Raw genomic sequence first — 21,734 nt, 5'->3', positions numbered from 1 at the left:
CCCCGGGCGAAACCAACACCAGCAAACGCGTGTGCTTTCATTATCGGGGCGGCCTGGCGATAATCATCGAGGGCGTGGGGCGGGAGAACCAAGAGAGAGAGAGAGAGAGAGAAGAGCGGGAACCGAAGGGTCCCTTCGACGCGGATATTGGGGTTAGCGATGGTTAGCGACGGTTAGCGACCAAGCCTCGAAAGACTCGGAGCCCTCTCTCCGACAAACGTACGCTCCTACAACCCGTCTTCCCACCGAGAGGATCGACTCCTGCCGACTGAAAACGCGGCCTCAACCAGATTTGAACATTTAGAGTAGATTCGTACTTCGGATACTTGCGAATTCTTACATTCTCATCTCTCGCCACGGAGTCGAAGTCACAGTAATAAATGTAAAACCTCGTAACTGTGCAATTTTCAAAAAAAGCTCGTTATTTTGCAACAGCAGGATTGTTCTAAAATTCGGCAAACATACATCTGCATATTTTACAAAGAAAAACTCGACTCCGTCAAAGTTACGCTTAAAGTTACAAAATTATACCTCATTATTCGTCCAATCTTTCATAAGGTACATTAACGTTACTAACTTGAAATTCGTGATTAGTTGAAAAATACATAAATAAAAAGTCCAAGTCCCACACTTTGTTCGAACGAGAGAGTGAATATTCCCCCATGCACCGCGATTGTCAGCACTTTGTTTACAATTTGACTTACACTCCATCTGATATTATATAAATCGCGGTTTTCAATAAAATTCCGAGACCCTTTCCGGTTTTTCCTGATCGTAACGAACCTGAAGTTATGACTGTTATATCAGCGGCGAGATGGGCCGCGCTGTTAAATTATATTTTTGTAATCATTTTTTCCAGTATAAAATATGCAATAAGAATTAGGTACGGACTAAATTCAAAACCTAAATATGTTATACCTGCAGAGGTTGGCTGCAAGCCTGCGCAACGGGATACCGCGAAACTCCGAGGCGTTGCAGATGTATATTGAATGAAGTTAAAAGTTAAAGCGAGCGAAGCTGAGGCCGGCCGGGTGTCTGCAACCCGAGCGAATTCTTGTGTCCCAGATTCCCGCAATTATTTCGTAATTACTTTGCCTCCCATCGAGAGTCTGGTTGACGAGTTGCCGCTGCAGTTGTAATTAGATTTTTCCTAATTATTCACAATTACGCGGAAGAAAGGTCCGTCTGTCTGGCTGAGGCTTGTCTGCCTGTCAGTCGCTGGTTAGGTCGGAGTTCGATTCGATGTCGAACGGAAATTGCGCTGTGAGGATTCGTTCTCTCTGCAGCTAACCGCATTTTTTTCATTATGTACTTCCTTTATTTGTCGACGTATCGAGTCTGCGCTGATCGTTAACACCGAAGTATGAATCGAAAAATGTTTATAAAACAAGAAAATAAAATTATAAAAATACAGTTTCATCGGTTATTCGTTCAGCTCCATGGTTCGGTTGCGGGCCGGAAATAGTTTCAAAAAGGGGAACTCTAGAGGCGAAATAAGATTACTAGAAATCTACTGTATCCGGTATAAGGAATGAAAAAAGTAAGTTGAAAATTAGGTCAGATTAGATTGCATTAGCTTGGGTTGGGTGAAAATTTAGGTATTCCTTTACTCTTCGTAGTAATACTTTGACAGTGAAATTTTGCCACCACAAAATTGATTGAAATGTTTCAAAGAAATCGCGAAGATAAAATTTATCAAAAATGACCTTCGCAACGAAACAAAATGCAAATTTTTGATTTTCGAAGGTTTTTTCATTTTTGACAAAATTTCTGAACGACAATCATGAGATGTGATATTTTGAAAAAAAAATGCTTGTGTCGTACGACTTCTAAAATTCACTTGACATTATTATTGCATAAGCTGCTGTTTCTCTACTCTGGAGTTTATTCTTCAAACTTTCCGTAAATATTGTACAAAACACAATTAAACCACAAGTGAAAATATCTCTAAAAATGTCGAATGTTACGTAATACGTACACGAACTCGAGTCCGAATTAGTTTCGACAAACAAGTTTTTCAATTACGGAACAGCCGTGGATCGTTTATTTTTTCTCAACAATTTCTGCAGGCACGTCACGAATCGGCTAAAAAATAATGCGGTCTTATCGGAATTGAGTCCTACGCAATTAGACTCCCGCGTTTACGATCTAAGAAAACTCTGACGATGAGCAGCGATAATATATATCTCAGTCAAAGCACGGACCGAGGGACCGAGTGGAAAAGCAGCTCGGAGGAACGAGGCGACGTGGCAGAGGCGTCGACGGCCTGCACGGGACCTTTAGCGGCGAGTTGCAGTCGGCGGACGATCAATGACAACCAGAGTCGGTCTCTGTCGGGCCGGAGGCCCTGGCGTCGGTTCGTTTCTCTCCATACTCACCGGGCCCGTCCGGAGAACTCCCTCTCAATCAAGATAGACGGGCGAGAGGCTTAGCGCCGAGAGAGGCGAACACGATCGGTAGAATTTCCGTGCAGCGGGAGGGAGAAGAGAGCTAGAGAGAGAGCTAGAGAGAGAGAGAAAGAGAGAGAGAGAGGGAGAAGGAAGGAAGACGAGCATCGGCGGAGCCTGTCTGTGCCTCTGCTTCGGCAAGTGACTAATGACTAGCCCCAGACCCCACGCTTCTGGCTGCCACCCAGTGAGAGAAACGAAGAGAGCAATATGCCGCGGGGCTTTTTTAACCAACGCGTATCAGCGGCAACGGCAGCAGAATGCGAGCGGCGCGTCGTTATCTCCTCGCATCCCCGTTGCGCAACGGTCAACCGTGAAAAATGAGTATCGGGTAGCCGAAAATATTTTATATCCCCAAGCCCTGGAACATCGTCTCCTCGTGGATATGGAGCGACGGTTTGCGAGGTGTGTCGGCGAAATGGAAATTCGCAAATTCGGACTCGATGTGGGAAGTACGGATTCGGAATCGCGAAGGCAAAGTTGTTGAACAGTTGTTCGACAACATGTTTGTCAATTCTTAAGGATGATGCAAAAGTGAAGTGGATAATACAGAAAGTATTCCACTGACGTACAATTACCGAAAAACGCTTCGCCAAAAGAGGTACTAAAGTGGTCTGAAATAGTTTTCCTTCACTTCCGAGTGTTCGTAAAATTAATTTAATATTATCAATTATCGTTCACTTTCAATTCAGCTGGAATAAAATTTAACGCTTAAAATACCTCGAGCGGTACATGAAGAGCAGTTTGAGTCGACGGTCAAACCTGTTCCATCGGGTCATTCTTCCGAACGGAACGAAATTGCAGATAAACTGATCACAATTTCTTCCTGTAATTCACCTATCTAGAGTGATTGCAAATTGTGTGTCTAAGGTTTTCATCTTTCATCAGGCTCAATCGCAAATACTCGAGTTTCCACCGATACCAACTTCCAAAAATTGACGAACAGCACCAAGTGGTGAAACTACGGCTAAAAATCAGAGTGAACTATTTCTTCGAGATCGGAAGTTTGGCGAGTAATCGATGAAAACTTGACGTATGTCTACAAAAAAGTGCGCTTAAGGCTTGACGCAAAAAGGTGAAACTTACCTTGTTATGAGGTGGCTGGGTGGGAACGTAGAGAGGTGGATCAAGTCCCGGACTGGTGACGGCGTGTCTGCCAACGATCCTGTCGGCAGGTTTGGCATCGTATCCATCGGGCTGTCCGATGTGAAAGCCCTTGCTCTTGACCCAGAACCTGAACTTGCTATTTTCCGCGCTGTTGGCCTCCTCGCCTCTGAGAGTGCGAAGAATCCTGGCGTACTTTTTAATCGTGATAGTTTTGGTCTTTGCGAGATCGCCGTAGGTCTTGATGACCCAAGGCTGATAGGCGTTGAACATGGTATCGTTCTGGAACTTCTTAGCGGGCCCTTCCTTGCCTATACCGACCCTGAATATGCCGCTTGCGTTCTTGGCCGGCGAGTGAGCGTTGTTTGGACTGGCGAATGCCGCGTTGGCCGTTGATCCGATGCTGCCACCGCCGGCGCTGGTCATGTTCGAGATATCGAGATACGACACTGCGGTGTTTTTGTTCAAATTCGTCGCGTTGCCAACGAACGTAGCAACGGACGGCGTCACCGACGGTGTCATGTACGGAATGGCGCTTCCGGCGCCGAGAGAAGACGAGGAGGAATTACCGCCGCCGCTCATCGTCGGCTGTCCCGTAGCCAGAGGCAGCGCCGCTACAGACGAGAAGCTCGATCTGGGCACGGGCCAATTCGCGGGGCCCGATTGGCCCGCGGCCTTCGAGGGGCCCTCGCTCTTCGAGACGGACCCTCCACGCCCCGAGCCGCCACGGCTCTTGGTCCCCAAGGCCTCGGAGGCCCCGGGAGCAGAGTTCCTCGTCGATCCGGAACCCGTCGAGCGCGACTTCTTCGCCGGAGGTTCGCCCTGCCCGCCCGTTAACGAGTTCAGATTCCCATGGGACGGACTGTTGTTGTTCTCCGTCCTCGAGCGCTTGTTGGAGGATGTTGAGGCCGAGGATATGCCGCCGTTCGTTGTCGAGCAACCGTTGTTCACGGGCACTCTTCGTCGCAGACCCATCATCACCGAAGCCATCGTAGAGCGTCGCGTTGAATCACTGACGATAGAATCAGGTTGCAGCTTCGTAATGTCAGCAGGAATAGTCTCGCGTTCCTCGCCTTTCCGATCTCGGAGTCTGAAACATAAAGGGAAAAAGGTTGAAGATCGGTGACTGGTTCACTCGAGCGGCGTATGGTTCCGTGAATACGGTCAAAGTGTTTCGGTAACGTGTAGCTTTCGGGAGCGAACTACGGATTTTTGGTCACGGGGGGGGAAAATAGTCTAAACTTGTACCGCGAACTAGATTTCGGTCCGCTAGTCAACCGTGACGGCCGTTCTCGCCTGCCGATACTTACACTGGCGTTGCGGCGGCCCGAGTCGATACGGTCGCGAGATAAGGCCGCGCACGAAGGCTTTGGCGTTTTCCTGACGACAGAATCGCGCAAACAAAAACCGATAACGACGATAATAGCGTCGCGAGGAGGTGTCGCGACGGTAGAGTTTGCGGGTGTACCACACGCAATGCGGTGCATGTACAGTACTGCTGATTGCATACGCTAGAGCATTGCACAAAGGCATAGATATGATACGAAACGAGTTCCAGTTTCTCGCAGGTTTCTTCTTTCTTTGATTCTCCGGTATCATCAAGTATTCAAATCGCATGCAATACCTATTTTTCGAGACGTACTTGCCACTCAGATGTCTGTCTGTCGGACCCCACCCAATTTTCGTTTAAAACTCCGACCGAAACGGTCATAGTTTGATTTGTGGTTGTTCTTGTTTACGATGGCCGATTGGTCAAGAAATCCATCTATTCATTGACAAAGTCGTAAGAATTGAGACTTTTGAGATGTGGTTGTAGGTTGAAAAATGTTTTCTCTCGAGAAACGCTAGTTTACGGTTCCACTTTGAGGTTGTCTGAAATTCCGTTAAACCATAATTGAGCAGTACACTGCATGTTCTGGAAACTCAACACCAGGTGAAAAGTCATCACACAACTGCAAAATATCGATATTTTTGTTTCGATGTTCTCTTACGTGAACGTCAATTTCGTCAATAAATTAGAAACGCAATTCTTCTGTTTTCCGTAGCTCCGAGAGAAAGGTGTCACAAGAACAGATACCTGCCTATCTATATAATGATCTTCTACCGCAAAGGCAAGCCCTGAGGCACGTGCTGATCACGAACCATTCAACATCCGCCACCTTGGAATCCAGCAAAGAAGTCGCGACAAGTTCGTCGAAAGCAAAGGGCAAAATTCGTATCAGCTGAATAAGTGCAATTCCGAGTCTGACACCCAGATACTCTTCTCTGCGGGAAAAGTTTGGGGCTCCAAGTGTAGAAAATCGGGAAACGGATTCTGCCGGGTCACAAATTGGGGTCCTTTACCCCGCCTCGTCCCCATGCAACGACACAGAGTTCGAAGAACGCAGGGTGCGCGCAAGCGGCAACCCGAGGAGTCACGCGTCATTTGACCCCCCACGTTGACGACCGCCGAAAACCCGAACGAAAGGACGAGGCCTGGTAGGTCGTGTGAAGGGAGGCGAAGTCAGCAGTGCCGAAGAAGGTAATGAAATATAACGACATAAAAATGAACCTTCCTCTCTCGCGCGTGTGTGCTTACGGTCAAGGCGCGCGGAGCGCGTGAAACCTCCCTTGAAGGTACAATCTCTCCGTTTTCCACTCCCAGGCGTCCACGTCAAAGCGACCTCTCCTTGACGGCTATTCCTCTATTCTCATCGTCACTAGTTCGTCAGGCCTGCGGAGGTACCTAGTTGTTTATTCCTCGGAGGATGCAGCGTACGTTACGGCAGGCATACGCCCGTCACTCCGTGTATATAGCGCAGCGTGCGCTCGTAAGGACGACCGGTGCGTAGTTCGCGCTCTGATGCACGGTCGCGCCGGAGTTCCCGAGTCATTAAATAGGCGACCTTTCCAGCCGGCGAAGGCGGCGGGGGCGGGGGCGCCGGGGAAGCCGAGCCAGAGTCACGTAACACCGACTAACCGAGCAACCGTCCAACCTACCGCGCTGCACCCACACACCTAAAAGGACTCGAGTAACTCCGCAGCGTCGCGGCGCAGACGGCGGTGCTCCACTGCTCGCCCACACGCTTCTTACTATCTCGCGCATTGCATACACGACCTCCTCCTACTCTCTTCCCGCACGGGACGAGGACGGGACACATTGCGCGGCCACTGTCACGCTAGGCGCTTCCTGTCGGCTGCCCTCGTCGGCACGGAGAGGCCGGGGCGCGTGTCCGCAATACGTAATCGCGGGTCGCCTCCTCGTGCAGCGTGGGTATCGAACCGGGGGTGCGAGGGGGGAATCTCTCCGCGTTTAAATACCGCTCCCGGCTCTCTGGCGCAAAACCACCCGGAGGGACTCCGACTGGGAGAGCAGCGGCCGATAATCGCTGCGCCGATACGTATACGACGTATAACGTACAATGTACGTATACGTATACAGAATTGAGGTACGGAGCTTCAGTCTCGTTATTACAGGAGATGGGAAAGTGCTACCCCGTTTCTCGCGTTTGCAAGAATGGCGCTGGATTTGAAACGTTTTTACTTCACTTCTCGGGATAAGGGAGGATTTTCTTGCAGTATCGGCCAGTTGGAAATACTCTTTAGTCGAATGAAATGTAATTGATGCCGATTCAAAAGTACGAGGCAAATTATTGAACAAATCGTCGTATCTTTTTCTCTTTGTTTAATCAAGTGCTATAATCTTAATGATCAAACGTAAACATTTGTGCTGCCATTTTTTATTGTCATATGCGGATATTCCCAATTGTCTCGACACAATCTCTTCGCTTCGTGTTATAACATCGTGTACGGCAGAATTTACAGGATCGTTCAAAATATGCACAAGTGTAACATGTTCTCATTGCCAGCTTCAGTTGCATAGTCGATTGCACCACCCCGGGAATTGAAAACATTGATGCAATATCCTGATCCGTAAAATGCGAGTTGAATACGAGTGGAACGTAACTCTCAAAAATTACCAATCGGTAAGTAATAATTGTGCGATAATTGCGGTTTTTACACCAATTAACAATTTGACTTGGATTCTTCACCGGCTTAAGAGTTGATATTCGGCCACGTAAATTTGTGAAATTTTAAATACTATGTTGTAGAAATAAATTCAGACTACTTATTACTCCACATTTAAATTATCCGAACGTTTTACACCTACGGTGAATTTTATTGCTTTTCCACATTTTACCAACTATTGGGAGGGGAACACTGCGTCCGCAGATTAACGGAAGTTGCAACGAAAGTCGCTGAATCCTCGAAGAACCGATCATCCCTCTCTCTCTCGTTTATATTCGGCGTTATTTACGACGCCGTAAGAGACTCGTGTTTGTGTGCGCGTGTGTGTTGGTGCCCCCCTTAACGGACGGCGCGTCGCATCGGCTCGGCGCTAGATGCGATGCAGCAGGAGGAGCACGAAGCGTGAGGTCGACCGGAGAATTAAGGAGGTCGAGTGAGCGAGGCGAAGACCGAGCCGAGCGCAGCGGTCGGACGCGATAAGGAAGCCCGGGACTAATTTGGAGGTGCGCGAGGTCTTGAATTTCACTCGCAGGATACCGAGCCGTCGTCCTCGTTAGCCGCCGCGCCGTGCCGCGCCGTGCCGCGCCTGTTCCGTAGGTGAAGAAGCGGGCAGCGCGAGTCGGAGAAATAATTCCCGTTCCTCCTCCTTGATCGTCGTCGTGCAGGTTTCGCGACGACGGCTCGGATAGACGTTCTATGCCTCCGTTCCACGGATCTTGCGGCTACGCGTCGCTGTACAGGCTATAATATTACAGACGGGCGCCGCGCCGCTCAAGTGTTATTTGTCCGCAGATGGCGGCTGGCTCTTTGTTTCGCGCTGAAGCGGCTATAGGCTCTGTACCGTGCTCGCGGATGGATCCGAGGAGGAATTCTCCGCCGCTGATCACTCAGGCACGAAAACTGAAGCTGCTACGCGACCGTCACGAACGGTCGTCCGGAACCAAGCAATCGCATGTGTTGCGCGCCGGCCACGTTATACGGCTTGCGTATCTACATATGTACGTCATACGCATCTTATCCTCTCCGCATACCATATACCTATAGGCATAAAACTCGACGTCTATCTCTCTTTCTCTCTCTCTTTCTCTTTGTCCGTCTGTCAGTACGTTCGCTTATATCTCCGGGACTACCGAACCAATTTTGATTCTATTTTATTCTACGAATATCTATAATGTCTGGTCAGGTTTTAGGATATATTTCGTTACATCCAGATCGACGGTTTTGAAGATATAACGATATTTTTAAACCAAATCGTAACGGGATCGGACATTTAACCGAACGCTAACCGAACTCTTACGTATAGAGGAAAGGTATGTATGGTCATGAGTTTTCAAGGTGTCGATAAGCTCTGCAAAAAAGTCCACGAGAGCGTATGGCTATGTCTAATAGTTTTGCCACAAGAAGCATTTGAGAATATTTGCGGGCGGTGCCGCGAGGGCTGCCGGTATACGTATATACAAAAATTAAAGTCAGCGTATAGTCGAGGAAATAAAGCAATGGACTGTCGATTTTTTGAGCAGTAAGACGGATTTTAATGCGGTTTTTTGCATTCGCTTCGTAAGAGCGCCTACAAACTTTGTGAACTAAATTGATTAATTAATTTTTTGAAAATGCATTATGGCATTAATAATATGCATTTTGCAAGTGCACTTCCAAGAGACACTAAATAAAAAATTTGCTACTCGGGGGTTTTTGGGGTCGCTGAACACGAATATCGCCACGGCAACCGTCTCCGAGGTACCTGTTGCCCAGGGTGGACAGTATCAACGTCTTCTCCTAGAGTTTTGGCGAAAATTGTGATCGAATTTGTGATTGAATTAAGAACAATGTTCTTTAATTGAGGTAAAAATGATAATACTCAAGATAATTCCAGAAAAAGACGTTGAAACGTTCACCCTGGGCACCACGTACCTCGGAGACGGTTGCCGTATCGATCTTCGTATTCAGTGACCCCAAAAACCCCCGAGCAACGAGTTTCGACAAATTCGATCACAATTTTCGCCAAAACTCTAGGAGAAGACGTTGATACTGTCCACCCTGGGCACCAGGCACCTCGGAGACGGTTGCCGTGGCGATATTCGTGTTCAGCGACCCCAAAAACCCCCGAGTAGCAAATTTTTTATTTAGTGTCTCTTGGTAGTGCACTTGCAAAATGCATATTATTAATGCCATAATGCATTTTCAAAAAATTAATTAATCAATTTAGTTCACAAAGTTTGTAGGCGCTCTTACGAAGCGAATGCAAAAAACCGCATTAAAATCCGTCTTACTGCTCAAAAAATCGACAGTTGGGCCGTTTTTAGTGCTTTATTTCCTCGACTAGTAGTTCTGTGTGTACCTGGGTACGCATACGCACGTTGCTGCTGTGCCCACACAACAGAGCGTATAGCATTATACGTGACGAAAACAGCAAAAGTATTGATCACCGAGTAGCGTAAGTGATACGGAATATACGACGTGCACGCGTGTGTTCCGCAATGTTCGCACATCCCGGGTATACGTATAACGTGTGCATTGCCAAATCCGTGCTGCACACTTTCGCGACTCATGTATCGTTGCGTATGTATGTAGGTGCTTACTGAGATAACGTATGTGCACGGTACAGTTCGGAAGCCACTGCGACGGCCAGAAAGTCGGAATAGTTAATCATTTGTCACCCCTTCTTTTCCTGTCTTCCATGTAATCGGTCGTAGTTACGAAATCAGGCTTATAACGCAGCCGTTATTTCCATTCGAGAATCGTTCGAATTGCATATAGATTCAGAAATTGTCAAGGTTTTGATCAAGAAAATATTTCGAAAAAGGAATAAATTATTCTTATCGACTTGATCGTTAATCGTCCGTAGGCACTACCGTTACATACGTATTCGTTCTCCGCGTAAAATTTACACGCGTATAATCAAACTAATGTTTGTTATAAATATCGTGAGATGAGAATATTTCTTTCATAATTGAGTAAATACCTACAAATTTGTTTATTCCGTTCGCATGGAAACGAATGTCATGTCAGTTTTAACAATAATTGAAAACTAAGAACTATAACTACAAACGTATGTGAAGCTAGTTTATTTTATTTTTTTTTTTGTTTTTTTTTTCTCTCATCCAATTTCACCAAGGTTTGATTAATTCGTGGTGCATTTGACCCGGCCGATCGTTTCTCTCCCCCTCTCCCTATATACATGGCATACCCGCCGAACGACCAATTGCCCAGCACCCCTTGCACTTGGGCCAATCGCGCTTATCCCCCAATTACTCCTCGACGGGCCGCTCGCTCTTTCTCTCTCTCTCGCTCTCTCCGTCTCTCTCGACGGCGCAACGCGGTATGTACGCGCACCTATATACATCTATATACCAGTAATTACACCAAGCTCGGTTTGCCACCGTTTGAAAGTAGAGTTTATTGCGTTGCTCGTGGTCGCCGCCAGGCCGTCGTCGGTCCGAGTTGAATCCGGACGAAACGAGGGTCCGACTCGAGGCGATTGGCCAGAATAGATAAACATATAAACAGATGAACAAGCAGCCGAGTTGGGGAACGCCGTCCGATCTCGGACACTAACCACGCGCGACCAGAGGTCTTAATTAACCCTCGAATTCTCATCGCGACAAAACGAGCTCGTTCGATGCGCGCGTTATAACGTGCCAAAAAAAAAATCCGACCGAATTCCTGTACGTGGCTCGAAATTACGGGGGCGAAATACGATCGGGGATATGGAAATTTCGGCAAAACAGAGACGCGGAAAAGGCGGCGGAGTCGAAAGAGAAGCTTGTCGGAAGCGGCCGTCTCGAACAAAGGACGCGGCACTCGGTATCTCGCACGCTTCGAGGAATCCCGGCGGCATTCGTTGCCCGCGGTGAGCTGAATTCCCGAACGGGCGGGTGTGGCGAACCCCGACGACCCACGGCGACCTGGGCCTCCGCGACGACCGTTAGCGATTCCCGATCCCCCGGATTTCCTACGAGCTCTCGCGCCTTACCCAAACCCCAGACGGCGCGACTCGCCTATTTTTAATGATCCGCCAGCCGTTTAGCGGCCTGCTAACAAGCTCCAGCTCCTCGCCTCTCCGAGTCGCCGTGGGTACTGCATATCCGGGAGTTGCTGCAGGTGAAACATGCGAGGAACATACGCGTGTATTTGGAAAAGAAGAGACCAATTACGACGTTTCTCGTTGCGATCTCAATGCTCGATGAAGAGGGCGTCGAAGGATCCGTTGGGTGGGATTAACGACCACTGCCGAAGATCGAGCTATCGGAGAGTCTCAGGATCAATTTAACGCTGGGGGATGCAGTGGTTTTTTACAGTTGGAGCAGAAAGTGCGGACAGTGAAAAAATGAACAGGCACCGGCTGGCTTCATCTCGCTATTCGCATGCCTGACAATTGAAATTGGATTGTTACCTATACAACAACTGCAGTTCCGGTAATGCTGCGTCGCGTACGTAATCCAAGGAAACTCTGCATGGTCGTGCGTTCGTCGGTATTTCTTATCCCGCAGCTTGGCACTGCGATACAAGGTACGTTCACACAACCAACTATTCGCGCACGTATCGAGCTGCACTTTCTGTTTTTAATTTCCAATCAACACAGTTCACACACCGCGAATGCTACGAGGTTTCGTAGCGGTCGGAGAAAAAAGCGGTATCAACACCCCGGCTGCCGCGAAGCGATGGTAGAAAATCCCGCACCCGGTAGAGCCGAGACGAACCGAGGAGCCAAGAAACCCGCTGAGGTAGACGGGAACTCTCGAGCTGCGACGCGGCGCGAGGGAGCCGCGTGAGTCGTCTGATCAGGTGACAGCGCCGGTGAACACGTTTCAAAAGTGCCGCGAGTGACTGGGACGGAGGCGTACGCGTTCCGTACGTCCCGAGGCGGCGGCGCTCACCGCTCGGGAGAGAGCGAGAGAGCGAGAGAGGCTGAGAGAGAGAAGGAGAGCGGCGCGGGCGTCGATCGCTTCTGAGTGCAAACTGTTCGGCGCGCGGTGGGACACTGGCGCATGGATAGCGGCGGCGGCGGCTGGAGGCGGAGGCGGGAGGTGGGCGGCTCTCTCTACGCCGCCACTATGCCAGCCGCTGAGCGCAACCGAGTCGGGCCGAGCGGCGACGGAGGCGACGGGACACCGTCGGCGCTCACGTTGCTGCACCGAGAGAGCCGGAGAGCCGGAGAGCCGGAGAGTATCGGCTCTCCCCCCACCCTCTGCCCCGACGAGGCTGCAACCGCTCCCATGCCGCCCGGCGGTAGCGTAATATCTCGGGCTCTGCCTGCCACCGGAGCCTGCCTTTCAAAGAGCTTCGAGTCGAGGGAGAGAGAGAGACGGAGAGGGAGAGAGGTGTCCCGCGTACGTACGTCTTTGGCAGCGGGTGAATAAAAACGAACTTTGATTACGAGTGCCCGAGTGCGGGTGAATTTCACTTGGATCGACGCTTTTCGGACCGCGAGAAACGATCCGAAGATTCATTATCCGCTGTCGTGATTTTTTTTCGATATTTCTTTTTTTTTTCTCTTTCTTGTCTTCTCGATCGATGTTCACTCGTCGTGAACGTTCCGTAATTATTGTATCATCGTGGAATGATGAATTGTACAGATAGAGGAAAACGAATGGAAGAATCGTCCACCCTGACTTTCTCGCTTATCGGTGTACCGGGAATTTTTACATTGGTTAATCATTTCTACTAATAAACTGATTGGAAATTTCGTAATGCAAGATATCGGAATATCAAGTAGGCACCTGAAACTGATTACCAGAATTTTTTGGAAATTGTTGAATGCCATAAGTGGGGGAAAAAGAGTCAAGGACGAGATCGTCCGTGTTGGCCGGCAACGTCCATAAAAAACCATATGGCCCTTGGATGGTTGATACGAAATTCGAAATTCCTTTGAAACGAAACCGCGGTTTATAAAAATCTACTCCAATACGCTGAATCTTGCAAATTTCTATGGAATCGTAATACTCACATCTGATGATATTTGCAGAGCTCCGATAAACATGAACCAAGTCGTAGGTGCTTGTCTATGAAAATTTATTCAATTTTGTGTGAAAGGATCCGATTTATGAAACAGATAGCACGGTCGAAAATGAACTAGTTTTTTGGATCGTTTATACTTTCACAGCGTACTTTCATTTCTCAACTCATCACTGAAATTGACATAACTGTATAATCTGATCTTGAGAATCGACTTGACAGCCTGGTTCTGCCGTGATCAAATCCGATTAAATGATCTAATCCCGGATCAGCATATCGAAGATTATTGTCAAATTTTGATTTCCATTTGAATAGATGACACAATGGAATCGCAGGGTGATATGCTCTAGACTGAAACGGTGACGTGAACTTCTGTTCTTCGCAGAGGAGAAAAATGACGAGCATAACACAGCAGACGATTTATTTTCCTTATTTACATCGATGTTAAAGTTAATCGATAGAACGAAAAATAATTCGCATCTTTTTTTGCCGGGCGGTTAGACTGCAGCGTTAGAAATCGAATATTCCCACAATATCCGAACACATTTCCACCGGTTCGTAATGTTTCTAATTTTAATTGAACTTCAGTGATTGGTCTGACGCGTTGGTGTCGCTCCTAAACCAACTAGCCACACTGCCAAGGTGACTATCGGTTTTCCCCCACTCAATGGGAAGCGTCGAAGAGACAGTCCCGTGAACGACTTAGGAGAAAGAAAGGGAAATGAAAAAAGAGAGAGAAACGGATAAGCTGTTGAGTTTCTAACTTTATGGCTTTTAATGTCAATCGGCATTTCGAGTTGTCCTCATACATACGTACGCACACTCGCGCGCAGTGTTTATCTACCTGACTCTACCTAGAATCCTGCCGAAACAGTCCGGCTGTGTATTTCAGGTATTATCTACTCACTGTCTCAGGTATATACAGTATCAGCTAGCTCCTATAGGTATCATAAATATATTCTCTCACCTTTGTCAAATCCGAGATCAAATCTCAGTTGTTACACAGATCTCTTGCGGTACTCATCGAATCGCCTCACCTTACTCAAGTAAAGTATCCTTCGTTGTTATTTAATTATCGTCTGTCTTATTCATCATCCCGCTTCATTGCGACAGTCATTTATCACTGATTCGCGGCTGCGTCATTGATCCGGATCTATCGCTATCTCTCTAAACAGACGATTCATAATATATGTATCCGTCTGTTACTAATCCTTTCTGAACTACTCTTTTGGAATCTCTCGAATCTGTAGATTTTGCAACGCGTGATTTGCGTCGTTAATTCATAATTCTAAGTGGGATTGATTTAGTATCAGTAAGTATACCGAAACCATACAATTTCTCTGACATAGGGCGCCAAACAGCCATTTCGAAGGCGGGCAATCGATAAGTTTTCCTACATCTCACTCGAAATAGATCAACTCGTACGTAAAATGGAATTAAATTTTTGTTCCTCTGACAATAAAGCTTTATAATCATTGACTTCTTCAAAGAATTTCCATCGTTCAAACCATAACTTATACCACTCGCGAAGAGAAAAATTTCACGTTCTTCTCGAAAAATTTATTTTTCCGTATTTTTAACTAGCTATTGAATGATTGCAAGCTATGCCTAGTACCGCATGCGTCCACGCGAAGTAAATTTTTGGATGAATTTTTAGGTTTGTATAATATACCTTTAAAAAATAAGCCGTATAAAATTGTGTCAAAGAGTATATTTGTTACACGTATTTAGAATAAGAGTAATGAAAATGAAAAGTATAAAAATTACTCATCCCTCCGGCCTCCGAGAAACAAATAAATGCTTAACCGTCCCAAAAGACAAAATTAAGACAGGAACATCCACGCGAACTACCCATATTGCGTACATTATACCACCGAATGAGTATAAAAATAAATTTAGAGGCAAAGTGGCGACGAGACGAATGTTACAGGTACAGTTATAATACCTGATCGCAGTACAATGCACAATTAGTCAAAGAATAGTGAAAACGAAACTAGTTTGGAAGCAAAACATCGTTCAACCTTACAAACACGCGCAGTAGCACGTATAGGTAAAACCCTAGCGATCGTGAGCGCAAGCTCTACCTACATAAGAGTGAGGCGTTATTCCGGGATACGTTTCGAGGGTAGCGGCGGAATGGCGGGGGGGAGGGGGATGAGGGGGAGGAGGGGGAGTCCAAACATATTCCGCTTCCCGTCGTGAACGTAGAAGTTTCAAGACCACCAGTTCGTAGCGTCGGTTAGACGATAAACAAAAGAGCAACGAGGCGAGCAAGCGAGCGGTGGACGGTGACTTTAGCCGTCCGGAAATTCCGTTAACCCGCGCGGGTACGCGGAGAGGAGAGGAGGGGAGAGAGAGAGAGAGAGAGAGAGAGAAAAGTGGATAGCGTCCATCGAGCGCTGGCAAAGCTCGTCGCCGTTGCTCTTGGGTCGTTCCGTCCTTCCACGGACCAACAGAAATTTCCAAAAACCCTCGGCGCCCGTCGCCCTCGACCAACGCACACACAGGCAAGAACCCACGGGTGCGACGAAGCCGGGCTTAACGCGGTGGGGGGCCGGTGCCCCGTAACGCCCGGCACGAGGCTCGGGGCCCGTCGGTCCCCCGCTGGCTCGGCCGGAGGGCCCGGAATTATTAAACTCCGGCACACATGCCGCGTCTCCCTGCCCCCACCCTGCCGCCCGGCAGGAAACCGGTACTTCATGCGGCACCGCAGGCCGGCGGACTGTGTGCGTTAATGTACCTACGAGCTACGGGCAGCGTGCGTGACGTACACGTGCGTACATCGTGTGTACCCCCTTCGACAATCGACCCCATCAATTCCGGCGGTGTTTGTCTCCGCAGCGTTACGTGGGCTGTGTTGCGCTTGTTGGCCCGATCGCTCTGGGTGAGCGGGACGCGTTTGGCGGTGAGTATAATTCGACGGTATATCCTGCCGCAGACTTTGGACTACCGAACGCCGCTAGTTACCGCTACGGGATCAATTTATGCGGCTCGTCGCCTTTGATCGCTCTGCGTGGGTCGACTCTCTTTGTCGAATCGAACGGTACGTACGCTTTGCGGATGGGGGCGCTGAGTTTTTGGAATACCTACTTGTGGCAGGATGCGCTTATTGTGGGGATTTTGAAAGGTCGGTCGGTAGACCGTAATTAGCATTGAAATACGACTTGTGACTTGTCTCCGGCTGAAAATCAAACATTTTTCTTGTCACAACCGATGAACCTTGTATGAAGGGTTTTTAATTACGGTACTTTTGTCTCTGAGCAAATTTATGGATCAAAATTGATCCATGGATCGTGAATTGATGTGATTTCCTCTGAGAACAGCCTGAACAAGGTTCGGCTTTTCGTAATATTCGTGATCAAGAAAATAAATAAAAATTACCTATGGATGGTGGAAACGAATTTTCATTAGATCGTAACGTTGAGCGTGAGACTCTGCCGGCTACGAAATTGTTGTTAAATTCGTACTTGACAATCCAAACTAAACAATGGTGTAAAATTGACATGGTTGTTACACGCCTGCTTCACTTCGAAACATTGTTTCAGTTCGTCGTCATTTCAGTATTGACGGAGTTCCAAACGCCGAGTATTTGCTAGAAGAAAATTTTGACTCAACCGTAAACCCGTCTGTCCATCCGTTTCAGGCTTTCAATCGTACCCGAATAATTTTTAATATACAACCCACTCAACACAGCTTGCAGTGAAATTTTCCGGGGATGCTCACGGGACCGTAATGCAGCCGACGAGCGAGATGGAAGAATAGCTGTCACCGAATACCCGTGGTCCAGAGATTTGGAAACCGGGCCTCGCCGCGTCATCGGAACTAATTGATCGCCCCGTCCGCCTGTCGGAGAGCCGGCACGAGATTTGATTGGAGTTTTTATCGGTAATTCAGGACTGAGATATAAATCGGGTAGCGAGTTGGACGCACGTACACAGCCGGGGAGATGTTTACCGGCGGGAACCCGTCCGGGGTAATGAGATTTTTTAAATTAATCGGCAAGTCGCCAATATTGGATAGCTCTCTCCGCTCCGCCTGGCGCGGGTTTTCATCCGGCCGGCAAACTTTCCGCCGCCGGGGTAAGCGGGAGGACAGGGTTTATTACGGCTAATTCAGAGAGTAACCGCGGTCGCCGGAAGGGGAATGGAAAGGGGAAGTCCCGAGCGCGTCGAGAGCCGGAGGCGGCAGCGATGTGGGTTCAAATCCGGCTGCCCGCACCTTGCACGACTCTTAAAGCTCCCGTAAGGAGACGGACCAGCGACGCACCGACGCGGCCCGCCGGCTACCTGCCGGATGGGCCCGAGTCCCAGTCCCACTCCCGTTCGGGGCCCGGTGACCCGCGCGGCGACCCGGCGACCCAGCACCACCCATTGTGTCGCGGACAACTTTGGTGGCAGCAAATGTAGCCATTAGGCCCGCCCGCCTTTCGCCTCCCGTGTGTCGTGTTGGTACAACGAAATGCGGTGTAGGTATTCCGGCGCGTCTCTGTGTCGAACCCGACTAACGGAGGTAAAGAAAACAACGATTTTAGTCCGGCTGAAACAGCTTCTGGCTAATCGGGCCCGGTCTGCTTTGGGATTTTACGACAACTCGATTCCCTGACCGTAAAACCACTCGGCGAAGAATCTCGCGAGTCAAGTTTTTCATCTCGTGCATATTCTACGCGTGTTTCTCTACGCGCACACAGTTTTCACTGGATTTTTGCAATATTGCTCAACTTTGTGACGGTATAATTTATGTTTGACTGAGAAAAAAGTTATTATTCGTAATTCCGCCGCAGTGTGACCAAAATTGTCTCGTCTGAAGCGTAATATTTTTGTTTGCGGGGAGAATCGGATCAAGATTGTTTAAGTCTAATACACGAGTCATTCTAAGAACCTGTGCGCGGTGAAAATTGACCATTATTCAAGGGCGTGATAATTGGTATTTCCTTTTTTGAAAAATGTCCAAGACTTTAGTGAAATTTCAGAATATATTCACATTGTTTAAAAAATTTTATGAATTTCAGTCGAGAACAGGCAGATTCGGAATCGCCTTAGCCTCCGTATCTATACTGTGTTTAATTTTTAATTGAGGCGAAAAAAGTGTGAAAGAGACTTGTTCTCGTAGATTCAGCTCTGAATAATTTAAGCCGTTCTTCTTCCACCTACAATTCCAGGTTATCGTTGAGATTCAGCCTCGTTTCGGCTGTGTCAATCCGTACGAATCTCCTAGAGGATTATTCGAATTCGTAGATTGCTGGACGAATTACAAATTTCCTGTCACGTATATCCGCACGTTTCGACAGTTAAAAAGTGGCAAATAAAATAACAATCAACAGGTGCGACATGGCTTGGCGATTTTTTGATACCTCTTCTCCGCAACAGAAGCTCAGGCAGCGCGCGCACCTCGAGTTTCAACGAAGCCTCGCAGCCCCGCGGGTCAAATAACCGGCTAAATCATTCAGCGAAAAACTAGGCGGTGCCCGCTCGCGGTCACCCTTATTTACCGCACTGGTTTTATACCTCGATTCCACCCCGCTCAGCCCGGAGATCATATCGTCACGTGATACTGTAATGGAAATACACGTGCGAGGGTTCATGACTACTCGTTAAATTCTACCGCTGTAGGATTGAAGCCAAGGCCAAATGCGTATTCGATATAACGAGACAATAATTTGAAACGAAAATAAAAAGAGAGATAATAAATTTTCAATTAGTTTCTCGAGGTTGTTGCCATGAAATCCTTTGAAATCAAAATTTCCTAGGTTTTCACGCTGTATCACTACTCATCGAGTGCAACGAATTGTACGGGTTCATTATTTGTTCACCGAAACCTCTCGCGGGTGCCAAAATAATATTGAACTGAATAAAGATGGAAAGAAAAGTTAAAAGGCAAATGTTTAGATGTTTCGGTGCAATTCGGACGAAAAATTAGATACATTACCTGAACACGAGTCGAGTCATGGTCGATGCATTAAATCGTGGAAAAAGTGGTTTCGAGCAAATTATGGTGCACATTATTCACGGTTATGCTATTCCGTTTTTTTTTCATTTTTCACTAATTTAAATCATGGATTCTTCATTCCTATATGCTTTGTCTGCCTGTCTTATATTTCGTTGGAAATGAAACTTGTATCGGATAGAATGTATATTCAGAAAATGTATACCGGAATCTTGGGACATATTGGTACTAAATCATAATCCCACAACGCCATTTATATTTCCAAACAGCTGTGTTATTTCAGTCCTTGTTACGTAGAATGTCTCAAAAAGTACCGGGAATATAACATAGTCAGTTTAACGATCACGATGCTAACGGGTTTAGCCGAAGACATGACAACTTTCAGCCACAAATGGCGATCCGTTATCTCATTAAAACCTGCAAATGCGACGATTTTTCGTTTATTTTCATCCATTTCGACTTTCGAAAACTAATTGGCCCAGAAATTGTGAAATTCTTTGCGGAATTCGTTGCGAACATTTTACGATGTCATCAATCGTGACACAATGGAAATCTTTCGTTACAGATTTTACCGTAACTGAACTCACGAGTTTCCGCACGTATCGTATTTTTCCCCGCAGTTTGCACAAAGCCGTGAAACGTACGGTTCCGTAGTCTCCTAGAGCTCTCGTGAAAGATTAAACGAACCGGTTAGCAAAAGTAGCCTTCTAACCATCTTGTGATTCTGATTACCCCGCTTCTTCACACGTCATTCAAAGTGCCTGCGTAGAACGATCGGAAAAGCTAGCAACATCAAAGCGAAATTTCTCACCAATCCTCCGCTATATAGACGTCTAGTGAAATCCCGGGGCGTCGTTAGAGGCAAGTGGATCAGAACTGGGTAGGTGCCTGGCTCCGGTCCAACGCTGAGTAGATTAAAAGCTTCTTGGCTTCTTCCGTGGAAACTGAAACTTCCGGTTCGCGGTCGCGGCGGCTCCTGAACAATCCCGTCGCTGCCGGGTCTTCCTTCAACCGCCACACGCGCACTCCGACGAGCCGACGAGCCGACGAGCCGACGCCGACGTGGGGGGCTTCTGCGACGTCCCGGACCGAGATCAACGGGTTTGCTAAACCTGAAACACTTACACGGACAACACTTTACCGCCCTTTCACGCACTTGCGCCGCGCCACCTACGTGCAAAAGCTGATAAAAACCCTAAAAAATTAGTCCACCTTAAGAAGTTTGATGGAATGTGTACGTGTTGACGATTTTTGGAAACCGGCACTTGTTTCACTGTACGTTAAAATTGCGTAGCTAAATTCTGAATAGTGGAGAGTCAGATCATACTTTGTAAGCTTTTTTGAACCAGATGAATATCGTGAGCGTTGTTACGCTGATTTGAACAATTTCTAATCCTTTGAACGCGAAACCCTAGAAGGAATAAATATTTGGTCACGGAACAAATTAAAACCGCTATCGACAGGTGTGGAATTTTTTAAAAATTTTGACAAATCTTTGCTGTTTTTTTTTTTTTTTTGATACACAAAAGAATAAAGTCAGTCTAAATATCGATATCGATATCGATATACATGTTTCTAAGCCATACTTTATATACGATAGAGAATTAGAAAGGTATACGTAAATTTTAACTGTTGGAAAAATATCCGGTATGATGTTTAGCTCCGATCCTCGTCACTTGGACAATGTTCGAAAGTTCGCAGCGTCACTGATGCAGTTTTAAGCCGGTTCACACACCATTGAACATCACGTCACAAGGGCTTATACGGTATTATGCAAAAACTGAAACGATCGTAGAGTGAAAAGTTTCGAAACGGTGGAAAATAAAAATAAACAAGCGGGGAAAAAAGAAGTAAACAGCTGAAAATAAAAAGATAAAGTAGAAATTGTTCGATGAAAAACTTGTAAGGCGTCAAGCGGATATAAACTTTTCTAAAAAGATGTAAATGCGAAACCACCGGCAAACTTCGTAGACGCGAAAAGTAGGACTATTTAACGGCACGAATCGCGTCTGTGTCGATACTCCGATGAATGAAAATCGAGACGTCTCTGCAAAGTGAGAACTGAATTCAAAAGAAGATGAGTACGAAGTGAAACGAAGAATTTTGATTCGCGTCTTCTTGTACACACGCCGCAAGTATCTCCCCTCCTCTTTTCCACTCTGGGCGTATAAATTTTTCATTCACTTTCGCTGGACCAGTTTCTAGGCGCGTTTTAATTCTCACGGGCCGGTACAGCGAGAGATGCTGCTACACTGGTGCCGCAGGGGCGATGGACAA

General features: G+C 47.2%; 1 protein-coding gene across 5 annotated transcripts in view; it reads right to left on the bottom strand.

Moving 5' to 3' along the window:
- LOC124300457 (uncharacterized) overlaps positions 1-20,427 on the bottom strand; it is a 50,766-nt gene extending 30,339 nt beyond the window's left edge. Inside the window, exons 1-3 of one of the 5 annotated variants that reach the window (XM_046754591.1) lie at positions 10,526-11,151; positions 10,139-10,231; positions 3,534-4,641 (exon numbers count right to left, since the gene is read on the bottom strand). In XM_046754591.1, the coding sequence (XP_046610547.1) occupies positions 3,534-4,641; positions 10,139-10,209 (1,179 nt within the window). In that variant the 5' untranslated portion in view covers positions 10,210-10,231; positions 10,526-11,151. Of the gene's footprint in view, positions 1-3,533; positions 4,642-10,138; positions 10,232-10,525; positions 11,152-11,952; positions 12,521-20,268 lie in introns of those variants that run through there. The other 4 variants (XM_046754593.1, XM_046754596.1, XM_046754594.1 and 1 more) reach the window with 4 other exon arrangements.
- Between the last annotated feature and the right edge of the window lie 1,307 nt (positions 20,428-21,734).

The sequence above is a fragment of the Neodiprion virginianus genome, chromosome 3, assembly GCF_021901495.1.
Source record: "Neodiprion virginianus isolate iyNeoVirg1 chromosome 3, iyNeoVirg1.1, whole genome shotgun sequence".
NCBI classification, from domain to species: domain Eukaryota; kingdom Metazoa; phylum Arthropoda; class Insecta; order Hymenoptera; family Diprionidae; genus Neodiprion; species Neodiprion virginianus.
Note: the sequence above shows the minus strand (reverse complement) of the source record. Positions and strands in the feature narration are given on the sequence as shown.